General features: G+C 39.0%; 1 protein-coding gene across 9 annotated transcripts in view; it reads left to right on the top strand.

Annotated features, from left to right (window-relative positions):
• TRRAP (transformation/transcription domain associated protein) overlaps window positions 1–27,952 on the top strand; it is a 170,009-nt gene that overhangs the window by 48,538 nt on the left and 93,519 nt on the right. For 5 of the 9 annotated variants that reach the window (XM_050966691.1, XM_050966692.1, XM_050966688.1 and 2 more), the window contains exons 29-48: window positions 1,947–2,043; window positions 3,731–3,852; window positions 5,746–5,916; window positions 7,220–7,288; window positions 10,132–10,185; window positions 10,318–10,338; window positions 11,452–11,571; window positions 11,896–12,015; window positions 12,313–12,477; window positions 13,957–14,138; window positions 14,424–14,622; window positions 15,261–15,389; window positions 17,144–17,410; window positions 18,212–18,418; window positions 19,701–19,859; window positions 19,942–20,076; window positions 20,280–20,390; window positions 21,286–21,432; window positions 25,856–26,069; window positions 26,718–26,843. In XM_050966691.1, coding sequence (XP_050822648.1) covers window positions 1,947–2,043; window positions 3,731–3,852; window positions 5,746–5,916; window positions 7,220–7,288; window positions 10,132–10,185; window positions 10,318–10,338; window positions 11,452–11,571; window positions 11,896–12,015; window positions 12,313–12,477; window positions 13,957–14,138; window positions 14,424–14,622; window positions 15,261–15,389; window positions 17,144–17,410; window positions 18,212–18,418; window positions 19,701–19,859; window positions 19,942–20,076; window positions 20,280–20,390; window positions 21,286–21,432; window positions 25,856–26,069; window positions 26,718–26,843 — 2,815 coding nt within the window. The remainder of the gene's footprint in view (window positions 1–1,946; window positions 2,044–3,730; window positions 3,853–5,745; window positions 5,917–7,219; window positions 7,289–10,131; window positions 10,186–10,317; window positions 10,339–11,451; window positions 11,572–11,895; window positions 12,016–12,312; window positions 12,478–13,956; window positions 14,139–14,423; window positions 14,623–15,260; window positions 15,390–17,143; window positions 17,411–18,211; window positions 18,419–19,700; window positions 19,860–19,941; window positions 20,077–20,279; window positions 20,391–21,285; window positions 21,433–25,855; window positions 26,070–26,717; window positions 26,844–27,952) is intronic. The other 4 variants (XM_050966696.1, XM_050966695.1, XM_050966694.1 and 1 more) reach the window with 2 other exon arrangements.

Raw genomic sequence — 27,952 nt, 5'->3', positions numbered from 1 at the left:
CTTTGAAATGTGAACTGATGAAGTGCTGTCAGCCTGCATCTGCAAATTAAAACAATAGCTTTCAGAAGTATGGGTTGTTCTTAATGTCAGGGAGGTAGGTGTTAAACTGATATTGAAAGTTCACAGTTTAAACAGTCCCAGGCCTTGTTTATACACACTGTTCACAAAATTAACAAAATTGGTGCAATCCCTTAGCACAGGGATCAGCAACCTTTCAGAAGTGGTGTGCTGAGTCTTCATTTATTCACTCTAATTTAAGGTTTCACGTGCCAGTAATACATTTTAATGTTTTTAGAAGGTCTCTTTCTGTAAGTCTGTAACTACTTTATATACAATAATAGTTTAAATAAGGTTTTTAAAATGTTTAAGAAGCTTCATTTAAAATTAAGTTAAAATGCAGAGCACTCCAGACCAGTGGCCAGGACCCAGGCAGTGTGAGTGCCACTGAAAATCAGCTCGCATGCCGCCTTCGGCATGCGTGCCATAGATTACCTACCCCTGCCCTAGCATATATGCAGTTATATTAATTTTAAAGTGTTTATTGGTTTAATTTATATTGGTGACTGCTTTAACTGAATTGGTTATAAATTTGTTTGTCGATCAGCCTTCGGTACTGATTTCTACTTTAGAAACATCCAGCTAATTTTCTTAGAGTGTAGTTGGATGTTTTTTAAAAGGACGTTCCACTGAAATAAAGCTGTAAGTTTAAAAATAAAGATAACTGAATGTTCTATCGGAACTGTGAGACAGTCCCCAGTTTTCTGGACTTTCTCAATGTCTCAGGACTGACTTTAGTTTCAATATAATTGTCTAGCTGCCTGGTGGTCCATTCCTTACGCTGCAATGCCCCAACACACTTCTTGCTTGTGAAGGGTCCATTACTCCAAACTTGCACAATAGAGAGGCACGCTGGTGGTGCATCTAGACAGATGCAGTCTGTATTTGCCCTTTACATTAGGAGGAGAGTGCAGGGTGTCTCTACAGTGGAAGAGAAGAGGCTAAAAAGCCAAGTATACTAAGTGGCACCCTTTTCCTCCTCCAGGTATTAAGTACTATCCTATCACCTCCTTACACCCTCCTGCACTCAAGGACAAAATCCCTCAGCCACCAAAAATATTTTCTGCTTCCTGTGTTTAACCTCCTTCCTCGGTCTTCAACAACTCACTTGCATCCCCATAGTGGATTTTTTTTTTTTTTTTTGGCTCGAAGGACTTTTTGGAGACCATTAGCCAACCTTGCTTTCTAGAGGATGCTTCAGATCATTGTGATGATCTACTTCCATAACCAGGGCCTGTGGACAAACTGAGGGTATCTCTACAGTATCTCCTGGGCTTGAGCACGAGACCCAGTCTAGAGAATGGAACATGATCTATTGATAAAGGTAGTCTCCTGGGAAAGAGCTAGGTAATGACCTAGTTCTTATTCCTAGTTGAAAAAAAGACTCCGAGCAGATCACATAAACCAGGTGGTGGAGTCCTAATAATAATACCTAGCTCTTATATTGTACTTTTCATCAGTAGATCGCAAAGCATTTATAAAGGTTATTAGTATCATTTTATTGCCATTTTACATATAGGAAAACTGAGGCAAAGAGAGGCGAAGCAACTTGCTCCCGATCACTTCAACAGGCTGGGGGCAGAGCCAGGAATAAAGCCCCGGTCTTCTAAATCCCAGTCCAGTAAACTCGTAAATTAAAGCACTGAACCTAACTAGGGTTCTTAGAAATTGTGCAGGCTGACACTTTCAAGTATGGAATTGTGTACATCTTGTATTTTCAGCCTCTTGAATGAAACTAATTGTTTATTTGAAAATAACTTAAGGCAGCTAATTGCAAGAGCAGAGCTGTGTAGAGAGAATTATTGCCATGCTGAAAACATGACTGGAAAGATTATTTCGCAATAATCACTGAGCTAACCGTTTTTTGTTTTTTTTTTTAAAACGTTCAGCTGTTGAATTTGTGTGAGGCTGAAGACGCTGCCTTAATGAAATTACCCTGTTACAAAAGTCTTCCATCACTAGTACCTCTTCGAATTGCAGCCTTGAGTAAGTTAAAGTATGCAAATATAGCTTGTGGTAGACAGACACTCTCATTATAATAGCAGCGGATGCTTTTGTAGATAATCTCAGCAGACTGAAGTCCTTGGAAGTTGTTCTTTCCAGATCATAATTCGGGAGATATTGAAGGGGACAGCCCATGGGAGCTTGCACTTCCATTGCCAATGCTGTACCTGCTCTCTGGATGAACAGGGTTTAGTTTTCAAAGCTGTGAATCAGATAATTGTCACAAGTAGGGTTGCCAATTGTTTAATCACACAAACGCAAAGATCCTTCCATGCCCACTCTCTCCCCACTCCCCCCGTCTCCATTGCCTGCTCTCCCCAACCCTCACTCAGTTTCACCAAATTGAGGAAGAGATTTGAGGTGCGGAAGGGGATGTGGGCTCTGTGGGTGTGGGTGCAAGCTCTTGGAGTTGGGATGCAGGAGGGGGCTTAGAGCTGGGGATTGGGGGTGGGGGGGGTTGAGGGACGCAGACTTTGGGAGGGAGTTTAGGTGCAGGAGGGGGCTCAGGGCTGGTGCAGGTGGGGGCATGGGACGGGGATTTGGGGTGCTGGCTCTAGCTGGGCAGTGCTTATCTCAGGTGGCTTCTGGTCGGCGGGGCTAAGGCAGGCTCCCTACCTGCCCTGGCTCCGTGCTGCTCTTGAAAGTGGCTGGTGTGTCCCCCGGGGGGGATAGGGGAGGGCAAGCAAGGGCAGGGGGCTCCATGTGCTGCCCCTGCCTGCAGGCATGGACCCTGCAGGTCCCATTGGCTGCAGTTCCTGGCCAATGAGAGCTTCAAAGTTGGTGCTCAGGGCACAGGTAGCATGCGGAAACCCTCGCCCCAGGGGCTGCAGGGACGTCCTGGCCGCTTTTGACAGTGGCATGGAGCCAAGGCAGGTAAGGAGCCTGCCGTAGTTCAGTTGCACCGCTGGATTTTTAGCAGCTTAAAGTCTCCTGTTTTGGCTTCAGTAGCCTCCTCGAGATGGAGCCTGATTCCAGGAGACTCCCGGCTAAACCAGGAGGGGGAATAAATGCACATAAATTCCAATGAGAGAGAAAACATGAAAATGTGAAGCAAGCCAGGAGCTTCTATAGGCAGTAATGATCTTGAAACTTCTTTAATTCAAGTGTGGCTTTATTGCCAGAATTGAGAGAGAGAGAAAATATACAAATGATCTGAAAATTAGGAACTTCATAAATATTTACTCTGGGAAAAGTAACTACCAGTAATTATGTAATATCCAACAATGTTAATACATTCTCACTGGATTAGAAAGAAATTATTAACAAGAAAGGAAAATACTGCTTGCTATTAACATACTTATAACCTTTTTGAAGTCAGTGTGATTGCATGTGTTGGAGAGCAAAAGTTGGCTGACCATTTATTCCAGTGACAATATTCCTCAGTTCAGTTATTTACAGTAATGATTTTTAGTTCCTAAGGATTAGAACTCTAAATACCTTTGGAATGACTTCCTTGAATAGCACTCAGAAAATTTAAAATACTATTAATAGTAACACCAGTCTTTTTTGTTCTTGTGATATCTGTTGCTGTGGCAAAAATGTTAAAGCTGTAGCTGTCAGTAATTTCAAAAGAAATGAAACAAACACACAGAGAATTTACCAAAAAAATGGCCTTTCCCTTCTGTATTTCAAGTTAACAAGGAACACAAAAATATTTTTATTTTTGCAGATGCTTTAGCTGCCTGTAATTACTTACCTCAGTCTAGAGAGAAAATCATTGCTGCACTTTTCAAGGCACTTAATTCAACAAATAATGAACTGCAGGAGGCGGGAGAGGCATGTATGAGAAAGGTTAGTGATATTAAAACAATGCTGCTTTGTGTTGGTCTTTCTTTATACTTTTTCCAAGAAGCAGTGTAACAAGGAAGCAGTATTTCTACTGGGATTAGTAGCTGCTCTGTTTGTGTTAGGGTGGCACCAGTATAATTAAGTTGCGTTCATTGTTTCTATGAAATGTTTTTTGAGGGAGGATTTGATCTTGCCCATAAAAATGTCCTCTGGTGGAAACCAGGCATACAGGCTCTTATCGAGGAAGCATATTTTTCTTTTGGACTAAATATATTCAGCTTTGTTGTTTCAAAGTTTTATGGATGTGTCAAGTTGCTCCCAATCAAAAAATTAGCATTATGCTTATCTTGTGCTGATTTATCTCTAACATAGCTTTAATGAATAAAGAGATACTTAGTGTAATTATTAATATTAAGTAAGTGTTGACTATTCATGGTCAGTACACCTCTCCCTCAATATAACGCTGACTTTGGAAGCCAACAGTTCTTACCGCATTATAAGTGAAACCGCGTTATATCGAAATTGATTTGATCCCTGGAGCGCTGCTTTACCACATTATGTCCGAACTTGTGTTATACTGGGGGGCGTTATATCGGGGTAGAGGTGTATCTACTTTATAATGAGGAGCAGGCATTCATAGGCTATTACACAGGATAAGTTTCACACTAGTAATGTCAATGATCCACAGATTTGTAGGTCATATGTGTACTCTGATCAGATTCCTTCCTGTGACAGCCTTTCTGTGGTGATGCCAGAGCTGGTTATAGCTCCCTGATTGTAAGGGCTGGCCCTGGCAAGAGTTAGAGCAGCTAGGAGGCTTAAATACCTTTTACCATTGGTAGAGGATCATCTCCTGACCTCTTCTAAAGCCCCTTCTCTCTTCTTCTGTGGTGGGAGTGTGGGAGCAGTTGATGCAGGAGCTGCCTTCACCAGCTTCATGCTAGCAAGGGGTTCAGTTACGCCAGAGGAAATTCCTACTATCCATCTGTGGCCAGATTCCAACCCCTTTGCACTACTGGGGCAGTGCAAAATGACCTTGGGATTTCAGCAGAGAATCTGGCCCTACAGCTTTAACTGAGTTTGTAACCAGTTACTGATATGGCTGGCCCTAAATATAGATTCTCCGCAGTCCTTTCTTCAGTGGACTATGGCAGCTTGTGGTATTTTGCCCTTGCCTGTGGCATAATATAGCACATAGCTGTCCTCCTGTAAACTGTTGTGCATACTGTTTTTTTTTGTTTTTGTGTTTTTTTTGTTTTGTTTTTTAATAATATAGACAAAACCTCCAAACTGTGCTTGTGGATCTGATTTGGGTGATTTTATCCATTCTCGAGTTCCCTTTGGCAACTTGGATAGGTGGAGACACACACTGATGTTTTGGTTTGTTGTGAAAAAAGCTACTGTGTGAACAAAATTTAGCTGTGTTTATTATGACCGGAGTCCCAAACATGTGGTTTTGCTTGTAACACAAGCCTGAGTGTCTTTTACCTCTCACTTAAGATCTTTTTCTGTTGCATTTTTAAAATTGCTGGTTAAATGAGAAGGAAATTTTAAATAATTATATACTACTTCGTCAGTCAGAATTTTATAACTCCACAGTTAACAATAGTAGTATAGGAATAAAATCCTGTTAACCGAATCTCTTGTTTGCAGCACATTCCGTAAACTGAGCAATGTATCGCGATTAAACATGTTCTTCATAAGCCTCCATCCTGCCACCAAAAGCATTTTTTAAAACCAAACATTTATTGAACCATTTTTTATTGTATAGCCATTTTATGTGAACTTTAAAAATATGAAACCAGTTCTGCAGAGTTATTTTTTGTAAGTGTCTGTACCGAAGTAACTGAATTTTCTTTTATTTCTGTTGTGATTCCATGCTTTACTTCCTTGCAGTTCTTGGAAGGAGCTACAATAGAAGTAGATCAAATTCACACACACATGAGACCATTGCTCATGATGTTGGGAGATTATCGAAGCTTGACACTGAATGTTGTGAACCGTCTGACTTCTGTCACTAGACTTTTTCCAAACTCCTTTAATGACAAGTTCTGTGATCAGATGATGGTAAGCCCAATCCTTTTTTAAATGTTCCTAGAAGAACTCTCCTTTTAACTGACATAGATAAAATTGAAGATTAAAAGAGTTTAATAGTGATTTAATTAATAGATTGTACAAAAGGTTTCCATGCTTTACAATTCATGTATATTAATTTGTGATTTGAAATGTTTGCATGATTAGAATTGGATGAAAACCATCATTTCTAAAGAGGCTTAGTTAAGTGAAAAGGAAAACAACGAACAACTCTTTTTCTTCTAATGAAGTCAAAGTTAATTATACTGAAATATCCTTGGACAGATTTCTCTCTAAACGTGGGGTTGCCAGGATACTATGGTAAACATTGTCTTGAAAACTTGCTTTTTCCTTTTCGGTAAGATAACATTTCATGGGCAGGCTGGCATCTCTTTGAATGCTAAAATGATGGTGGTCTTGCCTTTATCTTTTGTATTTGGATTCCTAAAAAAATTTCCCTGTATCCTTTTGCCAGGGGCTCTAATACTCAGGAGATGAGTGATCATACTTGGTCATTGATTTATATGATTTGTACATTAAAACATGTACAAATCAGTTACCAAATATGAACACCCATTCGCATTTACCTATCAGACTTAATAAATATCTTCCTGTTCAACCCACATGCGCACTTTCATATCCATCCCTTTTTTGAAAATTGGGGAACACGTACCGTGCAGCAGGCCTTAAAGGGCTATGGATTTGGGCTCTGTTGGATGAAGTGGTGAACGTAGTTCCAGAGTTGAGGGCTTTTAACACCCTCAGGTGATCTCAGCTGTTGTGATACCACATGAGGAATGAATTGGCAGCCATTAGATTTTGCTATGCCTGTGTAATCCACTCCCTGTGGAAAGAACCTCTAAGAAAGGAGACCTGCTGCATTTTTCACTAGCTGAAGTTCCCTAATGGACTTCAGATGTAGCCCCATATAGGATGTATTAGTACTCCAATCTAGAAGTGACAAAGGTATGGATAATTGTAGTAAGATCAAAAGAAAAGCTTGCAACCTTCCAATCAAGCACAGATTTAAAAGCTCTCTTGGCCTCTTTAGGTACCTGGTCAGTTTAGAAACGGTTGAATGTCTTACAAGATCTGTAGCTTACAAACCAGTGGGTCGCAAACAGCAAGCTAACCTCTCCAATCAAGGGAGCCGCACTAACTACTGACAGCTGTTTAGTTTGCTTCCCTCAAAAATCAGGCTGTACGTCTGCTTTATCTAATATAAAATCTTGCTGTGGCTTTCATGACTGGAACTGTAAAATTAGAGTAATCGTACTCATGTTGGATTTCCCCACAGCAACACCTGCGTAAATGGATGGAAGTGGTAGTAATTACACATAAAGGAGGACAGAGGAGTGATGGAAATGTAAGTTAAGAGTTCCTTTTATGGGGGAGGGAGAAACCGAAGTAAGCAATGTAAACTTTTATCAAATACAGAAATCCTACAACCGTAAATGTTACCATAACTGGGTATCCACTGAGGTTTTTGTTACAAGGCTACATAAAACTACTTTTTTGAAATATTTGTGACAAATCTTATCGGAAGCTTTTGACTTGCATTTTAAATTGGTATTTACAGTGACCTGAAGTTCTCCTGGCAAAGATAGTGCATATATAAGTGTCTCAGCACTTTTGCTCTGAAGTTGAAATGGTGTGGAGGATCTTTGGTAGGATCTTGTGTAGTGGGGTGAATTTCATCTAGTGTGCGCAGTTTCCTAGGTCCTAATCCTGCAGTGAGGGCTGTATGGGAAGACTCCCATTGTCTTCTGAGGTATCTGCCTGTATAGACCAGATTACATGATCAGTGATGTAATTTCTCAATAGTCCATTTTTTTTAATAGTTCAGCTTGGTTCTATAGTTTAGTTTTTAGTTAATATACTGGATATTCATGGCCTGTTTTGTCAGCAAATGTACACTACATATAACATTCCCCCTTCCATCTTAAATATGATTTTCGAAAGCTACATTTTAAAATTTTGTTTAATAATTAAGGTCAGTTTGTTGGTTTGTTGTGGGAAGTGATAGTTTGTTGAAATGTGGGAATTAAGTTTCCTTGCAAACTGAAAACTGCATAGTTTAAAGGCAAAGTGTGTTCTATAATACTATACTTGTAGAAATAATTATCACATTCAGTGCTATAGTTCGTATTGTGTCTGCAGTTCTATTAAGAACTATACCAGTAATTTCTACTAGGAGTAAAGATTTATCACTGTCTCTAAACTTCCAAACTAGGAAGGAATCTGTTTTGTTTTGTTTCAGATTAGAACTAAATTGGGCTGGCTGTTTTTGTTTCAAGAAATGAAATGATTTTTTTAACTACTTTTTTCTCTGTCCCATCAAAAAGCTAACTACTTCAGAAGTGATGACCAATTTAGATTTGAAAAGTTAAATATTTTGTAATCAGATTGGGTTAATTTCTTGTTTGCATTAAGATTTAAAAGTAGGCTACTGTGCATGCATGTTAGCCAAAATATTAATATTTATTAATTCAGTGCACTGCTATGGCTTTTTATAGACTGCTATTGGGAGCCATTTTTTCCCACTCCTGATAATTATAGATACAGTTGAGTCTTTTGTAGTAGTCGTCTTCAGCCCACAGTGGGGCACCACTGTAACTGTTCTTTGTCTAGTTCTCTCTACATATTAGACATATTTCACTCAGCTGTGAATTCTTTTGCTTTTAATGTTTTCTGTCACAATCTTTTGTCTGTATGTATTTTTTGTGTGTTAAACATTCCCTCCCCCAAGAACAAAAAAACTGTGATGGAGAAAAAGCTATTTCAAACAACGTTGTGAATGTTTGACACATGTTCAACTTTTTCAAATAGTGTTTTTCTGACAACGCTTACATTTAAAAAAGATTAGATTAAACAAAGATAATTCAGTCTTAAATTTTACTCTTTTTTATTAGATGCTCATCTCAAGAGAGTCCTTAATACTACAAATATTAGTAAATTGAAGAAAATGCACTTTGACACTGATCTTCACACAGTTTACACAGCAGATGTTTTTCATGCATCCATGTATGAGATGGTTTTTGTAACTTCATCTCCTACAAGAGAGAAATGGGGGTGAGGTTAATTAGTCAAGAGGATTAATTGTAGTTAGCATTAGTACTGGTTTCTTCCTGGGGTTTGTGGACTCCAAAATTTCACCGGTTCACATTAAAAGCAAATTTCTATTAGTGTGAAGTGGTTCTTGAAGTGCCTTGTATTATACAAATTGATTGTGAATGCTAGCTTCAGGAGATCATAACTTCAGTGGAGATCTACAGGCTGAGAAAAAGCAGCATATCTGCTTGAGGGTGGTTTGAGGCACTATTCCTTTAAAAAAAAATTTAAAATGACTTTAAGCAATTTTTATCCTTCTCTCTTCATCTATAAATTGGGGTGAGGTGAATAGGACTCCATGCTCTTTTTGAGCACTCTTGTTTTGATACCCATGGTGTCATGCAGTTCTCAGAATCTGAACACTCTAATTAGCAGACAAGACATTAATCATTTTGCCTTCTAGTAAAATGCTTTGTTGCAAAATTCCACAAGGTCTGCATTTTTCAAGGAAAACAAATGGCACTTGTAAACTAAAAAGGCTAAAAAAAAAAAATAATCTCAGTTAAAAACTGATTTATAATGATGTAAGTTCTGTCAGGGTAAACCCAGATATAAAGCAAGAGAGCCAGAATTATTCAGCTTTTTTGATCTTTAATCCTTGCCACTTAAAACAGCCCTTTTGTAGCTTAATGTAGCCCTGATTATGTGCGACTGGTAGTAAAAAAAAAAAAAAAAAAAAAAAAAAAAAAAAAAAAAATTGCATTCCAAGTGGAAATGAATTTTTAATGGATCTGATGCTTAAAAGCTTCATTAAAAAAGCTAGTCTTTCCTTACTCCATATGAAATAAAGTAACCTTTTTTTGATTAAGCAGGTTGCAACAAATTTTCCTCCTCTCCTCAACAATGTTGCTTAAGTGAATATTTGAATTTTTGTTTTGGGGGAGGGCTGAAGTCCATTGAAAAGACTTGTGTAGTTTGATATTTGAAGCATTGAAGGTTTTTGTTGTCTGCGTGGGCAATACTTGTCTCTGAAGATATCTGAATATTGTTTCCACTGTCTTGTTCATCCCTAATATTTTATTGTGCACAAATATATGGGAAATTATATGTAAACAATGTAAAAATAGAAAAAAAAATGCTTTTCCTCCCCATCCTCAGGAGAGCATTTCAGAGTGCGGGAGATGTTCGTTGTCTCCATTCTGTCAGTTTGAGGTGAGAACATAACCCTATTAAAGTCAGTTTCTGACTGCAATCTGAAGAATAGCATATACTTTTTTTACATTTTTGTGTTTCTTTTCTTTCTTTCTTTTTTTTTTTCATGCTGTAATTTTTGTTTTGGTTCAGCCTGCCGTGGAAGGGGTAGAGGTGAGAAATTCAGTGGAGGCCCCAGGAGGTTCTTTGTTGTTGTGTTTGGTTTTTGCTGTGATATGTTAGCTGTATTGTTATGTAATGGGCAGAGTGCATTGTGCCTTTGAGTGCAGTGCTGTGACTTGTCCTATGTTTGTCTGTGGCGGAGTTGTTTTAGTAACATTGCTGTGAAGGATGTTCAGCATGTTTTGTACTAGGAAGTTTGGAGCAGAACTTTTAAGTGCTTTCCAAGGGATCTAATAATCTGAATGGATTTTATAAATTTAAGCCCCAGTCCGGCAGTGTGCTCTGTGTAGGCGGCCCAAGGACCTGCTTGTGCAGATCAGATTACAGGATTGGCGCCTTTAATGCTTTGTATTTAAATTCAGTTTAAAAAACACCAATAATATCCCACTACAAACATGGTACATAGTCTCTGTTAGAAATGGATTTATTTTTCCTCTTCTTGTGGTTCCTTGAATACTATTCATTAAGTAATATTCCCACTCTGAATAGAAAATACAGTTCGTTGCCCTAGGAAAATGTAAAACACATTTAAACTACACAATTTTAAAAAGAAATCCTGACATTTTCTCAGACATTTAGAAGAATCAGTATTTGATGGGAGAGCAAAGCTGTTTTTAAAAATAGCCAGCCATATGCAACATGCATCGAACAATGATGGGAGGGTTCTTTTCTTTCACTCCTATTCTGCTGTTGTGGAATGCGTATGGGAAATGGTTTTGAGCTGCTAGTTTGGATTTTTGAAGTGTAAACCGCTCAATATAGTGCCGCACTGAATCCTCATAATTCCCCTCATCACCATTCTCATTACACACAGTCTAGCTTTAATATTAAAATATCACTAAAGAAACAAAGTAAATAAATAAAATATGCCGTACAAAAACATGATACCAAAATGGGGAAAAAATATATATTTCTTCAGGACAGATTCCTTCCATGTACTGGGGTAAGTAGTTGCTGCTTATTTGTTAACTCCTTGCTTTTGTTTGCCAGCTGTGCTAATATATAGATAGAAAAATGTAGTCATGGTAAGATCTGTGGTAATATGTTTGTACGTTTAGTTAGGAATTGTTAGTTTATTTTGATGATGTTTATTTTTATCTGTAGGAAATGAAGATTTGTTCAGCAATCATAAACCTATTTCATCTGATCCCAGCTGCTCCTCAGACTCTGGTTAAACCTTTGCTGGAAGTTGTGATGAAAACAGAACGGGCTATGTTGATAGAGGTAAAAGTGGAGTTTAATTTTGCTAATTACCTCTTTTATTGCTTTTATAATACTCTCTTTTTAAGTGGGTTTTTTTTAATTGTTCCAGCCACCTTTGTAAGATTATTTGGTATAAAAATTGATTTGTAACAAATTATCTCATCTTTTAAGACTGATAATACTTGGTGGTTTTAAGACCTTGGGGTGCTTGTGGTTGCTAACAAATTCATTTTACGCCTGTACACATGCTAACTTCAGTGCTCTATTTTTTGCCAGATAATGTGAGAGGAATGGATAAATTGAATAAAGGAAAATAATTTAATTAAAACATTGTGAATGTTTCAGGCGGGCAGTCCATTCAGAGAACCACTGATAAAGTTTCTGACACGTCATCCATCCCAGACTGTTGAGCTGTTCATGATGGAAGCGACTTTAAATGATCCACAGTGGAGCAGAATGTTCATGGTAATATCTGCGAACAATAGTCCAATTTTGATAAGTTAGAAGTTATTCATGTACTTTTTTTACCATTATTCTGACTGTGTAGTATCTGCTGTGTCAGACAAAATACCAAATTTCAGTCTTGAGGACTTGAGTCAGTGGCACCTTTTTATGAGTATTAAATTGAGGCACAAAATTAAAATGCATTAAGTCCAAGTGGTATAGGTAAACAAAACATGGGTATACAACTGTGTGATGATAAAACCTTTGGTATGTTTTCATTAAAATTTATTCCTGTAATGGTTGCTTGCCCTTCTCCAGAGTTTTTTAAAACACAAAGATGCGAAGCCTTTACGAGATGTCCTGGCAGCTAATCCAAATAGATTTATCACTTTACTGTTACCTGGTGGCACCCAAGCTGCTGTTAGGCCCGGATCACCAAGCACCAGCACAATGCGTCTTGATCTTCAGTTTCAGGCTATCAAGGTATTTATTTGCTGTTTTCACAAACGTTGTCATGAATAGTTCAAATCTGTTTAGAGGGACGCTGACTATAGATACATTGAGTAATGTCACATACGTATTGGTAGATTTGTAAAACAGTTTAAAAAAATTGAATTTCCCTTTCACCTGCCAGTTTACTTGTTGCATTTTACTTGGCTTTAAGAAACTAGACAGTCAGTTTGACTCTTCTGTTTCTCATTCACTAGCATAATGCTGCCAGTGCTGAATAGGGACGTTCAAACTTTTTAAAAATATATCTTTCATTGGAGCTAAAAAGAAAAGGAATTAATGGCAGTGTTTCTATGGGCAGTTTTTGTAGAACCATATTTAGCCCTCAATCAATCTGAAATTCGTCCCTGTATATCAAGATTGCTGTTATGGAATGTTATAGCTGTGTTTGGTCCCAGGATATTAGAGAGACAATATGGGTGAGGTTATATCTTTTATTGGACCAACTTCTGTTGGTGAGAGAGACAAACTTTTGAGCTTACACAGAGCTCTTCTTCAGGTCTGGGAAGCATTCTCAGTGTCATAGCTAAATGCAAAGTGGAACAGATTGTTTAGCATAAGTAATTAACACGTATTTCATATTTTTAGTGTCTAGCAAAGTTTTATAAATTTAAGCTTCAAGGCACCTTCATAACTTTTGCTAAACACTAAAAATCGTGGACTTAATAGAGGCACTGGATTTATGGCTTATTACAATAATTTGTAACCCACTAAATTTCCCCACAGCTTTTCCCCACCCCACACCTGGTGATAGGAGAGGTGTTAATGAGCCTCTTGCACTTTGAGTGGTTCCTTGAAGTCTATGTGGGCAACTTGTGCTAAACAGTCTGTTCCACCTTGTATTTGAGAGACAAGGTGAGTGAGGTAATATCTTTTATTGGACCAACTTCTGTTGGTGAGAGAGACAAACTTTCAAGTTACACAGAGCTCTTCCCCTGGTGTGGGAAAGGTACGAAGAGTGTCAGTTAAATACAGGATCAAACAAATAGCATATGTGCTAACTACTTATGCTAAGCTAAGGCAGAAGCTCTCAAACTGGCTGGGGAGGAGGCCATGAGAAGTCAGTCTGCCTTCAGAGCTGGGTGCCTGGCCAGCAGCTGCTGCTCTTCACGCTGCCTTCAGAGCTGGGCAGTGGTATATGTCTTTGTGTGGAAGGAGCAGAGGGGAAGGGGGCGCAAAGGACTTCAGACACTAAGAAAAGGTGTGTGTAGGGAGGGCACAATCAAATAAATTTGACAACCGCTGTTCTAAGGGACCATTCAAGGTGAAGTGGCCTGTTAACAACTTGTTTCCCAGACCAGAAGAAGTGCTCTGCATAAGCTCGAAAGAGTGTCTCTTTTACCCGCAGAAGTTGGTCTAATAAAAGATATTAACTAACCCACCTTGTCTCTCTGATTGCTATTATTATATATATGTCTAATAGATGTATTTGTCTTGTTTGTTTTTTGACAGATCATAAGCATTATAGTTAAGAATGATGAATGTTGGTTGGCAAATCAGCATTCCTTAGTGAGTCAGTTAAGACGCGTGTGGGTAAGTGAAGCTTTTCAAGAAAGACATCGTAAGGAGAATATGGCTGCAACAAACTGGAAAGAACCTAAACTACTGGCATACTGCTTATTGAATTACTGCAAGTATGTAGAACTATTTATTGATCAAATCAATTTTTTTCCATTTGTGTATATCTTTTCTGTACTTTAAAAGTAATACTGCTTGCTGCATAATCCTGTGTGGAAGAAAAGACTGAAAGTTGCTCCTTCATGCTACCGTTAAAACCAAAACCAAGACCACTTTTAGAAAGTCCTGGGGTTTTTTAACTGTGCACGTTTAAAAGCAAGGATGACTCCTCCACCAAGTTATCAAACAGAATAGTCTGATACCAGTTTCTCACGAGAGGTTTTAATTGTTTCCTTTTCCAGACGGAATTATGGTGATATAGAATTGCTCTTCCAGCTGCTTCGAGCTTTTACAGGCCGTTTTCTCTGCAATATGACTTTCTTAAAGGAGTACATGGAAGAAGAAATCCCCAAAAACTATAGTATTTCCCAAAAACGGGCTCTGTTCTTCCGGTTTGTAGACTTCAATGACCCAAATTTTGGAGATGAGCTGAAAGCCAAGGTAAATAAAGCAATTTCATCAAAATAAGCTGATATTTAGGTTTAATTCTCATCTTGGGAACTAGGGCAACAAACCTCACTTGCTTAAATGTCAAAAAGAGTTCAGTAATTGGCAGAACCAATTGTGTGAAAATACCATATATGTGGAAGACCAGTTAATAGGTGGAGTCAGCAACTGACTTTCAAAATTGAGGATTTCTTAGGTTATGCCTATGTGACCCTGCAGTTTGGACTTCGGGGTGTAAATTGCAGAGTGCACTAGCATGCTGTGCTCTAACTCCCATGTGTGGCAAACAACTGGCGTGAACTAAAAGGTAGTTGCAGCACAGCATGCTAGTGCATTCTGTAGTCCAGACTAAAAGTCCAGACTGCAGGCTGTGTAGACAAACCCTTAATCTGCCCTTTCTAGGAAGCCGACTTTTGTGTTGTGTGTCTCTTCCCCCCCGAATAATAATAATCTGTCCTGGCCTTTTTACATTCAGTCTCTAAATTAGAAAGAGAGAACTTCAAGAGGCTCTGAATCTGAAATGCATTGGTTTTGTCAGTAGTTAGAAATAATCCAGATAGCTTTATTAAGTAATTGTTTTATTTAGAGAACTTAATAGCATAGTATTAACTTCTTCCATTCCTGGTTTGTAGGTTCTGCAGCATATCTTGAATCCTGCATTCTTGTATAGTTTTGAAAAGGCAGAAGGAGAACAACTTCTGGGACCACCCAACCCAGAAGGAGATAATCCAGAAAGTATCACCAGTGTTTTTATAACAAAGGTATCCATCCCTGCTCACTTTAAAGAATTGAAAAGCGAAAAATAAAATAAATGTACCTAAATTAGTTGACATTTCAATCCTGCTCTGAATTATTCTTGCTACTTCTGGCCAGGGCTTTCTCTAAATATAAGTGGTCAATTATACTGACTCATATGATGATTTTGAATTGTGGAGAAATATCCACCAGGAGCTAGAATGAAATTTACAAATACTCAAGTTACTTGTGACTTCATTAGGATTTCAACATATTACTTTATGAATGAAGGTTTTCTGCAGTAACCCCATGTATCAGCTACCTCTTGGTAAGGAGAGTCTTTACAGATGCTTGAAGTTGTTATAGAACTGACTTTTGTGCCTCATTATTATACCTGTCAGCAAATATAAAATAGTCAATGTTGAAGACACTTTGAAGGCCAGATCTTCAGAAGTGCTCAGCTCCCCTTATTATAAAAATGTGCTCACTTCACTTCATTTAGTTGCCAGAGTGGGAGCTGAACTGTAGAGGAACAGACTCACCCCTGCAGTGCCTCCTGCTGGTGACTTCCGTGAATTAGCTCGTTCCAGCTCTGGAGCGCTCTCTGCAGGCCGGTGATCTGCTGTCCTCTGGCCCCCCATGTCCCTCCCATATCCGGTGCTCTGTTGTCTGGGGTGCTGCCCCCTGGCAGTTACCCCCCGCAGTCTTAGGGTCTCCCCTCCCCAGGGAACCCTCACCTACTATCCCCACCTTGCCTCAGTATATGGCTACTGCCAGTCATTGTCTAGCCCCTGGGGCAGACTGCAGTATCAGCCTACTCATCACTGGCCAGGTTGGGTTTGGACCTGCTGCCTTTGCCTACCCCTGGGAACTCCCAGTACCTCTTGGCCTTATGCTAGGCGGCAGCCTGGGGCTTTCCAGGCTGGAGCTCCCCAGTTCTGTACCACTCAGGTACCCTGTCTCCAGCTCCCTACAGGCAGAAGGAGACTGCTGAGCTTCTTTCTCTCAGCCTCTTTATACAGTCCAGCTGTGGCCTAATTGGGGTGTGGCCCAGATGAAGCCACTTCCCAATCAGCCCATCTTAGCAGCTTCCAGCCACAAGAGTCCCCCAGGGCTGTTTTAAGCTCTTCAGGGCAGGAGCGGGTTAACCACCCTGCTACATGAACTCTTATGAAAATCTGGCCTCTGTTGTGTGTTCTGAAGACTTTTGAAAACCTGGCCCTAAATGTAGATGTATGTGCATACAGTATAATCAAGGATCATTTGGGCAATAGATGAGAAATGGACAGTTGCCCATTCCTTTGGAGAGTGCTGATCAGGGGCGGCTCCAGGCATCAGCATGCCAAGCGCGTGCCTGGGGCGGCAAGCCTTGGGGGGCACCCTGCTGGTCGCTGTGAGGGTGGTAGGCAGGTTGCCTTCAGCAGCATGCCTGCAGAGGGTTCACTGGTCCCGCAGCTTCGGCGGACCTCCCACAGGCGTGCTGCTGAATCCACGGGACTGGGGACCTCTCGCAGGCAAGCTGCGGAAGGCAGCCTGCCTGCTGTGCTTGGGACGGCAAAATACCTAAAGCCGCCCCTGGTGCTGATGGCTAGTAATAAAAGTACGTTGTTCTAAAAGTCATCTTATCTGTTGCTGCAGATACTTTTTCAGGTTGGTGTGTGTTTTTTATAGACTTTGTGAACTATATTTGTTCTTGTAGCTGGTAATGTGTGTAGAGCTTTTGAAGATATTTATTTATTCCCCGTCCCCCATCTTGCTACCCCTCCACTCTTGGGAATAGGTACTTGACCCAGAAAAGCAAGCAGATATGCTGGATTCACTCCGAATTTATCTCTTGCAATTTGCAACGCTTCTTGTGGAACATGCCCCACATCACATTCATGACAATAACAAGAACCGGAACAGCAAACTGCGGCGCCTGATGACCTTTGCCTGGCCCTGTCTCTTGTCTAAGGCGTGTGTGGACCCAGCGTGCAAGTACAGTGGACATTTGCTTTTAGCACACATCATTGCAAAATTTGCCATACATAAGAAGATAGTGTTGCAGGTATTGTGTACAAATTTGCACTAATATGCTAAAGGGATGCTGATAAGTACTATTCCTGGTGTATGCTTTCTTTAATCAGTTATTTTGTACTGTAATGGAGGGCCTGTCATGGAGGATGGAGATGTAGTTTTGAATAATCATTATACATGTGATAACTAAAACCATAAGAGCAGATAAGATCACCCAGGGAGCAAGCATAGAAGGGGCAGGCCAAAGACCAGCACCTTGTGAGGTATCTACAAGAAGGGATCCAGTAAAGGCAGTAGGTGAGAGAAGAGAATCATCACCTGGGAAGTTCAGTGGAAAGAGGGGCTTGTTCCTGGTAATGAAGGCAGCAAAAAGATAATGAAAAATTTGAACTGGCCTTAACATAGAGAAGATCATTGGTAACTTTCAGGGCAGTTTTAGAATATGAAGAGGGTAGAAGGTAACTGACAGGTGTAAAGGAGAGAGATGCAGGCAATTCAAGATAGTGGGAATAGATGACACTTTCAAAGAGCTTAGAGCTGGTGAATAAGGGAGATGAGGCAGTGAAGAAGCAGGTAATATTTAGAGGTCTCTTAGAATCAAGGCATTAGCAGTATCATTTAAAAAAATGGTGTTTGAGAAAGAGGACAAGGGATTCGTGGGGGAGACACTTACGAAAACGTAGCATCAGACGCTGGGGAAAAACAGGATAGCAGGTTCAGGCCAAGGAAGTGAAACTGCCATTTATTCAAGGGAAAAGGTCTTAAAGAGATGTATTATTCTTTAGAAGAAGAGGTTTATACCATGTTTAAGAGGATCACTCCTTTTTTTTAGGTTTTTCACAGTCTTCTAAAAGCTCATGCAATGGAGGCTCGAGCAATTGTCAGGCAAGCAATGGCTATTCTAACTCCAGCTGTGCCTGCTCGAATGGAGGATGGACATCAGATGCTGACTCATTGGACACGAAAAATCATTGTAGAAGAGGGCCATACAGTTCCACAGCTGGTCCATATTTTGCATTTAATAGTACAGCATTTCAAGGTATGTATACAGTGACCAACCGAACACTTGGACAAATTATCCTAGATGCCTAGGAGATATAATACAGACTAAATAAAAATTAGTGAGATCCAAATTATATAGGAGAGAACAAATATTTAAAGGAGATGGTTCTGTATGCACATGTGCATACTACAAATGTTTAAAGCTGAAAATGTCTGCCGTTAACGTAACAATATATCTGTCCAATTCTGAAATGCCTCTGTCTCTTCTAACTTTTGCTTTTACATTGTTACATCTTTCCCTTTTTTACCCACATGCCCTGTGCATTGTTTTTTGTTTGTTAAAGCCTCCTCCACCCTTACATGGTGGTTTAAAGAGTCGTGTTCCCAAAAGTGCACAAATGCTTCAAATATCAGTTTAACTTAAGCAAAAGGTCAACTTGGTCTTGGTCCAAAAGCACTCTTAAAATTAGCTTGCACATGGTATGAAATAACGTAAATAGGGAGCCAACTGAAGTGCTAATAAAACATTTGAAAGCAACACTAAAAGTGAAGTTTGGAGTTTGTTTCCAAAATGAAACACTAGATAGGTATGATTCTGAGGCTATGTCTGTATTACACCTTATGTCGGCATAACTTATGTCAGTCAGGGAGGTGAGTGACTCCTGAGTGACATAAATTACACTGGCATAAGCACCCTAGTGGACAGTGCTGTGTCAGCAGGAGAACTTCTTCCAGTGACATACACCTCTACCCCGATATAACGTGACCAGATATAACACAAATTCAGATATAACGCGGTAAAGCAGTGCTCCGGAGGGGGAGGGGGCGGTTGGCCTGGGCTGTGCACTCAGGCGGATCAAAGCAAGTTCGATATATGCGGTTTCACCTATAATGCAGTAAGATTTTTTTTTTTTTGACTCCCGAGTACAGCGTTATATCGAGGTAGAGGTGTAGCTACCGCCCCTTGTGGGAGGGGAGTAGTTAAGCTGACAGGAGAGCTCTCTCCTGTTGGCCTAGAGCAGCTGTTAGAAAGCTTGCAGCGGTGCACCTGTATTGGTGCAGCTGTACTGCTGTACGCTCTCTAGTATAGCTGTAGCCTTAGTCTGGGTTACCTGTGAGTCAGGGAAAATCTGGTCAGGAATGTTTGTTTTACCAAAGTACCGGCTTCTTGCCTTAATTCTAGAGGGATGAGCGTGGTGCAGATATAACCAACTCTGGGCTTAAAGGCAATTAATTTACCATTCTGTTTTCTGTGTGGTAGGGAATATGTAAAATATAGTGAGTTTACATGTAACACATTTATGAATCCATTTCTACAGGTTTATTACCCTGTAAGACACCATTTGGTGCAGCATATGGTTAGTGCCATGCAGAGGCTGGGTTTCACTCCCAGTGTTACCATTGAACAAAGAAAACTGGCTGTGGACCTCGCTGAAGTAGTCATCAAATGGGAATTGCAGAGAATTAAAGATCAACAGGTAGGAATAGTAACAGTATTGATGAACTTCAAAGTGTTACCATGATTTTTTTTTTAAAATTTGTGTATCACTGATATTTCAGCCAGATTCAGATATGGATCCAAGTGCAAGTGGAGAAGGAGCAAGTTCTGCCTCATCTTCTGTTAAAAGAGGATTGTCTGTTGATTCTGGTCAAGAGGTTAAACGATTCAGGACAGCTACTGGGGCAATAAGCACAGTAAGAAATATTCAGTTTCCTTTTGTTCTTATAACCAGCAATTTTAAGACTGAGTAACCTTAGTGTTCATTTTCCTTCATAATTTTATAGCCTACTCACTGTTAAACTAAGATTCATTCATAGCTGTGCTTTATATTATTATTTAAACACAATATATTATATACCATTGCCCCTCTTTTATTGAGCAAAAATTGTGTGCACAGGTATTTGGACGTACTCAGTCATTGCCAGGAGCTGATGCACTTCTTTCGAAGCCAATTGACAAGCAACATACAGATACTGTGGTGAACTTCCTCATTAGAATTGCTTGCCAGGTACTGTCTGATTCTGAAATGCATGTACCAATGCTTCATTAGTGTTCAAAAATGCAAATAAACTTTTATTGTACAGCATTATTTTCAGTCTGGGATAAATGTATAAACTTTAACAATGGCTGGCTGTCGCCTTCTGAAAAGTTTTTGGAAATTGGTATGAAAAGGTCATATGAAAAACATAAGGTTGTGCCAATTTTTAAGTACATTTTTATTAAATATTAATGTTCCATATTTTTGTAGTTATACTCTGAGATGTCTGTATAGCTGACGAGACATTTAGATGTAAAGAACTTTAAGAAATTGACTTGGTTTTTGAGATATAAAAATATATTTTGTAACAATACTAGAGCAATTATTACTTAGGTTTCTACATGCCTAAATCCATGATCAATGGGGAAAAAACAGTTCTACTGACTTTCACCGAGATGTAGCCTCTCAAGTGCAACTCTGAAAATGCGACTTAGACTCCTAAGCTGCTGAGATGCTTTTGAAAATGTTACCCACAGAAAAATTTTAAACGTGAATAAACTAAAGAACTTTAAACTGCTCACAGACAAATTGTGAACATGACAATTAAATTAATCAAAATAGTTCCTGTGAATTGTTTGCTCAGCTGTATACTTAGCAAAATGCATTTTAAAATGTTGTTGCAACCTGACATCCTTTTTGAGAATTTTTTCAGAGCCGTAACATCTTAAAATCAGTTTGTTCATAAATACAATACTAGCCTTTTCGGTAATACAGTACTGTGATTGTACTGGTATAGTTACTTTAGCTAAGCCTTTCCAAAACTAGACAGTGATATGCTTACATAGGATATGTAAAAAATTAATGAGTTCTAAAGATCATGGTTATAAATGGCTGTCATTCTGCAATAATTTTGATTAATTGCTAGGTAAATGACAGCTCAAACACTGCTGGATCTCCTGGAGAATTGCTGTCTCGACGCTGCGTTAACCTTTTGAAGACAGCTTTACGACCAGATATGTGGCCAAAATCAGAACTCAAACTGCAGTGGTTTGATAAACTGCTAATGACTGTGGTAAGTTAAATTCCAGCCCTGTAGAGCTTTAAGATTCAGTAACACAGGACATAATTGAGTACTGGCTTAATAAGATATTGAAGGTCTTTAATAACAATTTACCTATTTCTTGATTAGCCAGTATCTGAGAGATCTATTTTACTTATAATATGCAGATCTTAGGTTTAGACGATATATTGACGATAGTAGCACTCTGTTGTAGAGAATTTTAAATTAAGTATTGGTCCATTACTAGTTTAATCACTGTCATTACTAGAACTAATGAAATTGATTTATAGGTATTTTTGAGTAATTATTCTTGTCATTTTCCTTGACAAGAGGTTTTAGGTAAAAGTCAACATTTGAGAATGGAAGTGCATGTTAATAAATGTTACATTCTTTCTGTCAAGAATTTTGCTAGCAATGCTAGTATTGTTAGTTAAATTTTAGTTTGTAGAGTTGTTAAAACTGATTTTTGTTCTAACGTGCAATGTAAATACTACATATGAAATCAATAGAAACAAAATAAAGGAAACAAATAAGCTTATGGATCTGTTTGCACGTGCTCAACAGATACTTATAAACGTTTGGCAACTAAAGTGGCTGAAGATTCTGTCTGTGCTGGACATGCTCCAGCCTAGGGCTGCAGGACTGTCTCCACAACTGCCCCTCTGGGCAGCTGCAGGCCACTGAGACACCTGGCATCAGAATTAAGAGCATGGAAACTATTTTTTCATTGATCTCAGTGCTTCCTTTGCTGATTCCCAAGCAGGATGAAGGAGAAGGGAGGAGGCAGTCTGGCTGGAATGCAGAGTGTTGAGGAATCAGGTCTGGGGATGGCAAGTAGGGAAACTGGGACAAAGGTGGTGGGGAAACGACTGGTGCAAGGAGTTGTTGGTGGTACAGACCTGAAGAAGAGCTCTTAGTAGATCAAAAGCTTGTCTTTCTCACCGACAGAAGTTGGTCTATTAAAAGATAACACCCACCTTGTCTTAGTGAAAGGTTGGCATTCTATACTTAACAGTGAAGTTTTTGATTAGGGCTGTGAATTGCAGTTCATGCATGCAATTAACGTAAAACAAATTAACTAGATTTTAAAGTTGTGATTAACTGCAGTTTTATTTACACTATTAAACAATAATAGAATACCAATTTAAATTTATTATTAATATTTAGCATGCTTAAATGTATTTTTTTAATGTAACTGCGCTCAAAAATAAAACACTGTAAAACTTTAGAGCCTACAGATCCACTCAGTCTTACTCCCTGTTGAGCCAATCACTAAGACAAATGAGTTTTGTTTTCTTTCACCTTCCCACTTCTTATTTACAATATCACCTGAAAGTGAGAACAGGCATTCGAGTGGTGCTGTAGTAAACCGCGCTGCAAGGTATTTACATGCCAGACATGCTAAACATTCGTATGCCATCTGGCGTGTAAATATCGTGCAGCACTGGCTACAACAGTGCCATTTGAACGTCTGTTCTCATTTCAAGTGATATTGTAAATAAGCAGGCAAGTAAATGTAAACAAACTCATTTGTCTTAGTGATTGGCTCAACAAGAAGTAGGACTGAGTGGATTTGTAGACTCTAAAGTTTTACATTGTTATGTTTCTGAGTGCAATTATGTTAAAAGAAATTCTGCGTTTGTAAGTTGCACTTTCACGTTAAAGAGATTGCACTACAGTACTTGTATGAGATGAATTGAAAAATACTATTTATTTATCTCATAAATTTTAATTACAATAAATATATGTTTATTACAAATATTTTATATATATAGATATATATAAATGTGAGCACTCTACACTTTTCGATTGCAAGACAGAATACAATGAATATATTTGAACGTAGAAAAATTGCCAAAATATTTATAATCAATTTAAATTGGTATTGTATTGTTGTTTAACGGTGCAATTAATCGTGACTATTTTTTATCTCGTGATTGATTGCGATTATATTTTTAGTAATTTGATATCCCTATTTTTAATATTACATGGAATAATATTACAATACTGTAAACTAAGTTATTTGTACCATACTACTATAATAAGTAGTATGAACTTTCTTATTGTGATAAATATATTGGGATCACTTTTTGGTTTCCCACTGTGGAATAAAGCAGTGGCAGTCCTACTTCTCTGCAGTAGTAAATGATTTTTAAAGAATACTTTTACCATGATTCCTTTTTCTAAATGTTTGACAGATGTTTAGATACTGTACATTACTGGTATGAAGATAGTTGCTTGGATAATCTTTTATTTTTAAAAGGTAGCCACTTCAATAATTTTCTCCTCCTACCAATGGGGCTGGTTTAGTTGACCTCTGTTTAAAAGTGGTTAATAGTGTTGTTTCTATATACCCGTGTACATTTGGCTTTAAACCTCTGTAGTTGGTGATGCTTCATCATTATTCATTACTCAGAACTCTACTTATGCTTTTTCAAAAATACTGTACACCTTAACTAATGAGAACTCCCATTAAAATTCAGCACTTCAGTAGCAAATGTTATCCACCCTGAATAGAACAACCACAGTTACTTATCCGCAGTTCAGCACATTTTCTCTTCAATCCTACAACTGAAACATCATAACATATTCGGCCTTGTGTCAGAATTCTCTCCCACCCACCTTTTTTGGTCTCATTAATTCCAATGCAAATATATTTATCTGAGTTCAGGCCTTACGAGGTTTTGGTGGCTGAGCAGAAATAACAGGACTTAGGTAAAACAAGACCGCACTTGAATATTTCTGGGAATAGAAGATGCAGAGGTTTTTACTGAGGACTAACACTGGGCCAAATTTTATAGTGGTAACTTTTTTTCACTGAAAAATGCAGTTTTGGGACAGTTTTAGTGAATTATTTGTTGACACATATAAGAGAACATTCAGAAATCTCGGAACAAAGTTTTTCGACATGAATGAAGCATCTTGTTTCAGTTTTTCAGACTATATTCACAAGGGGGATTTAAACACCAAAACTGGAGGAGGAGCAAGAGAAATAGGTGGTAGTAGTAGTGGTGCCCCCTTGTAACATTTAGCCCAGTGGTTAGGCTACTCATCTGGGATGTGGGAGGTCCAGATTTGAATCGCTGTTCCGGAGCAGGGACCTTGAACCGCTATTCCTCCCTTCTTCCCCATGTGAATGCCTAACCTCCAGAGTATTCTGGGGATGGGTCTCTCTCAATTTCTCCTGTTGAAGCTGTTCCACTTCTTATAAAATACTTAAATATTCAGTGAAGTAAACCTAGGAACCAAGTATGTCCTCCTCCCAGATGAGGTGAGGTCCTCTGACCACTGGGCTATAGAGTAATTCTCTGTTTCTGGCCCAATGATCACTCAAGTCTTTTATACAAAGATTCAACAGGAAAGGTGAGACTCCCATCTCAGAATACCCTATAGCCTGGCAGTTAGGGTACTCACTGGCAGCGGGGAGACCTGGTTAAGTCCTTGCTCAAGAGTGGAGTCCTGGAGATTGTTGCCCCTTTCCAGATAAATATAAGAACATAGAGTAATGGTGAGGATGGCAAATTGACTTGCATGAGCAATTGAGAGAACCAGGCCATCCAGGACTTCCAGTTGTTGAATTGCAGTCTGTCGTAACTCCCTCCAGTGCTCTGGAGAAGAAGTCTTCCAGTTTGTCATCGCTTGCAAATCTTCTGCCTGCTTATTTGTGATGCCTACAGGATAACGAGTTGGAAAAGGCAGAGCTCGCTTCATCCAGCAGCTGGTAGGCCAAAAAACAAACAGGCAGGAAGGTGGGTGGCCCTAGTGCTTGTATAACATTTAGATGGTAAGCTCTTTGGTACAGGGACTGTCCTTTTGTTCTGTGTTTTGTACAGCACCTGGCATTAGGGCTCCTAGGCACTACAGTAATCCAAATGATGAATAATATTCTTCTGCTTTCTATTAGATGAAGTCATACAGCCTAATTCACTGTAACAGTAGTTACGTTTTAGGATGGGAGACAGGGCTAGCAAAATCTTTTATTTTCTAGTCATTAGATTGGTTTCGTTTCAAACATCCTTTTTCTGGGCTTGAAGCACCCATTTCTCATAAGCACTTCTTTTAAAGGTCCATCAGAATAGGCTGTTTTGTACCTTCTCTTCAATATCTTTCTCTTTTAAAGTATTTCCACAGGCAAATATAGTGCTGCCCATTGTTCCAAGCAGTTTCTGGTTAGGCAAGGGTGAGAGCCACTTTCTTCGCTACTTCACCACTCCTGTAATGTTAAATGTATGCAAATAGGTAAATTTCAGCTATGCAGTTAGTGGCTTCCAGTGTCTCATGTTTTGTAGATCTGGAAAACATGGCTGGTGTAAGAACACAGAATTGAAACTCTTGTAATATGGAAGCCTGAAATCATGTTGTAGATTTCACACGTTTGGTGTGAGCTGACAAGTCTAATGCTCTTTTGTTTGTTCCACTATATGTGTTCTTCTAGGAACAGCCCAATCAGGCCAACTTTGCCAACATTTGCACTGGGTTAGAGGTCCTAAGTTTCCTATTAACTGTACTGCAGTCTTCAGCTATCCTTAGCAGCTTCAAACCTCTGCAGCGAGGAGTAGCTGCTTGTATGACATGTGGAAACACTAAGGTTTTGAGGGCTGTCCACAGTCTACTCTCTCGCTTAATGAGTATATTCCCTACAGAACCAAGTATGTGGTATTTTCCTCCTCCTTTTTCTTTTATCACTGCATAAATTAAGTGGTTTGGGTGGGTGGGGGGAGCAGGGAGACATTTCTGAATATGCTAATCTTCTGTTTTACGTGTTCTGCATTTTATGGTCCATTTTAGCTTGCACTTTCAACCTCTCAAAAAAAAAAAAAGTTGTTATAAGTAATCATGTGGAATACATCATTATCCATTGACATAAAAACTTAATAACCTGTGGCAGTCATTACTTTGACTCAAGAAATGCCTGCTATAAATTTAATGTCTTTTGCAATTACCATTTTTCTGCTTTGAAAAATGCTGTTTTTCAGTAGTTGAACATCACTGTTTTTTACTAAGAGAAGAAAGGGAAATCGGGTGTAAAGAGAGGTTTTAGGTAATATGGAACACTTGACAAGGATAAGTCCTGTTATAGCACTACTAAATTAATCGACACCATCTTATTACTAGGAAAATTTTGGTGAGCATACTGGGGAAGTGATACCCAAAACAAAGGCCACAGTGATTGTATAATAGATGCAGGGTTTTGTGACATGCAAGTACAGACTGTTCAGAGGGAGCCCCTTGTGCTGTTCTAATAACTATAATATTCTAAAACTTATTTGGTTTTTATGTTGTCAACTTTGTCTCAGGTACTTCAAGTGTAGCGTCAAAATATGAAGAGCTGGAATGCTTATATGCTGCAGTCGGGAAGGTTATTTATGAAGGGCTTACTAATTATGAAAAAGCCACTAATGCTAATCCTTCCCAACTCTTCGGTGAGTTTCTCGTTCCTCTTGTACATGTCTATAGATTGGCTCTCTAATTAGCGTGTTCTTTGTCATTAGGTTTTATTTTATTTTCTGTAAGGGGGTTGATAGCCCTGTAGATAGTGCTGTGTGCTGCCCTGGGAAATCTGGATGCAGACATGACCTTGGGATGAGGGCTGACAGCCTTGAGGAATAAGGCTACAGGGCTCATTGCATTCTATCATTTCCAAGCAGCTGGCCTGAAGATAAGTATTGAAAATGGATACTGGTGGCTGGATAGGTGTCTTAGTTACTAAGTGCATGTAGGAACGAGAAAAGGCATTTAAAGTAACAATGATGTAAAGTTAAAGCTATTGGAAATTTCAGTTGGAGCAGCCAAAATCCTGCAGTTTCTATTTTTGGGGCATAGGATCGTGGGTTTTTTAAAAAAGAAAAAACGAAGTAAATACACTTAAATGTTTTTTTGTCCAGTATTTTTCTTTTGAATACAAGCACCAGTTTGTTGAAAGCATAGTAATGTTAGCTGATTTAAATCACATAAGAGTCTTATTTAGAACTTTGGATTCTGAATAAGTGAAGAATCTCGGATACAGTACACTCTTTTCAAAAGGTAACATTTCTGAATGTCTTTTCATTAAGCACAGTTTTGAAAAGCTGAAACGCATTCCTAGTTCACTATTTATTTACATTGATTAAACTACCAGGGAACTAATCTCCCTTTTGGTTCTTGTCTGAACGCTTGACTACAACTAAGATATGTTGGAACAATTAGACAGTTTGGCTAGTCATACCAAGTTTGGCTCAGAATTGGTTCTGTCAATAATGCAGACTTGAAATTGCACAAGTTAGAAAAGCTTGCTGCTTTAAATGGCAAATGTCCTTCACTATCCTAGTTTGTGATCTGTGCAGACAGGTGTAATTTCACTTAAGGAATTGCCTATTTGTCAGGTGTCAGGATATGCTGTACAACACACTAACCAGGAAAGAGACTTTTTATCATTTGTCCAGAGCACACTCCAAGGTTAGATTCTGTTTTCCCTGAGTCAGTCTATATCTTATCGATGCTTTATAAAAAAGAGGTCCAGACTCTTAAAAGATACCGAGGGGCGGAATAGGAA

This window comes from Gopherus flavomarginatus, chromosome 9 (genome assembly GCF_025201925.1).
Source record: "Gopherus flavomarginatus isolate rGopFla2 chromosome 9, rGopFla2.mat.asm, whole genome shotgun sequence".
Lineage (NCBI taxonomy): Eukaryota > Metazoa > Chordata > Testudines > Testudinidae > Gopherus > Gopherus flavomarginatus.
The sequence above is the reverse complement of the archived record's forward strand: the minus strand, read 5'-3'. Positions and strand labels throughout refer to the sequence as shown.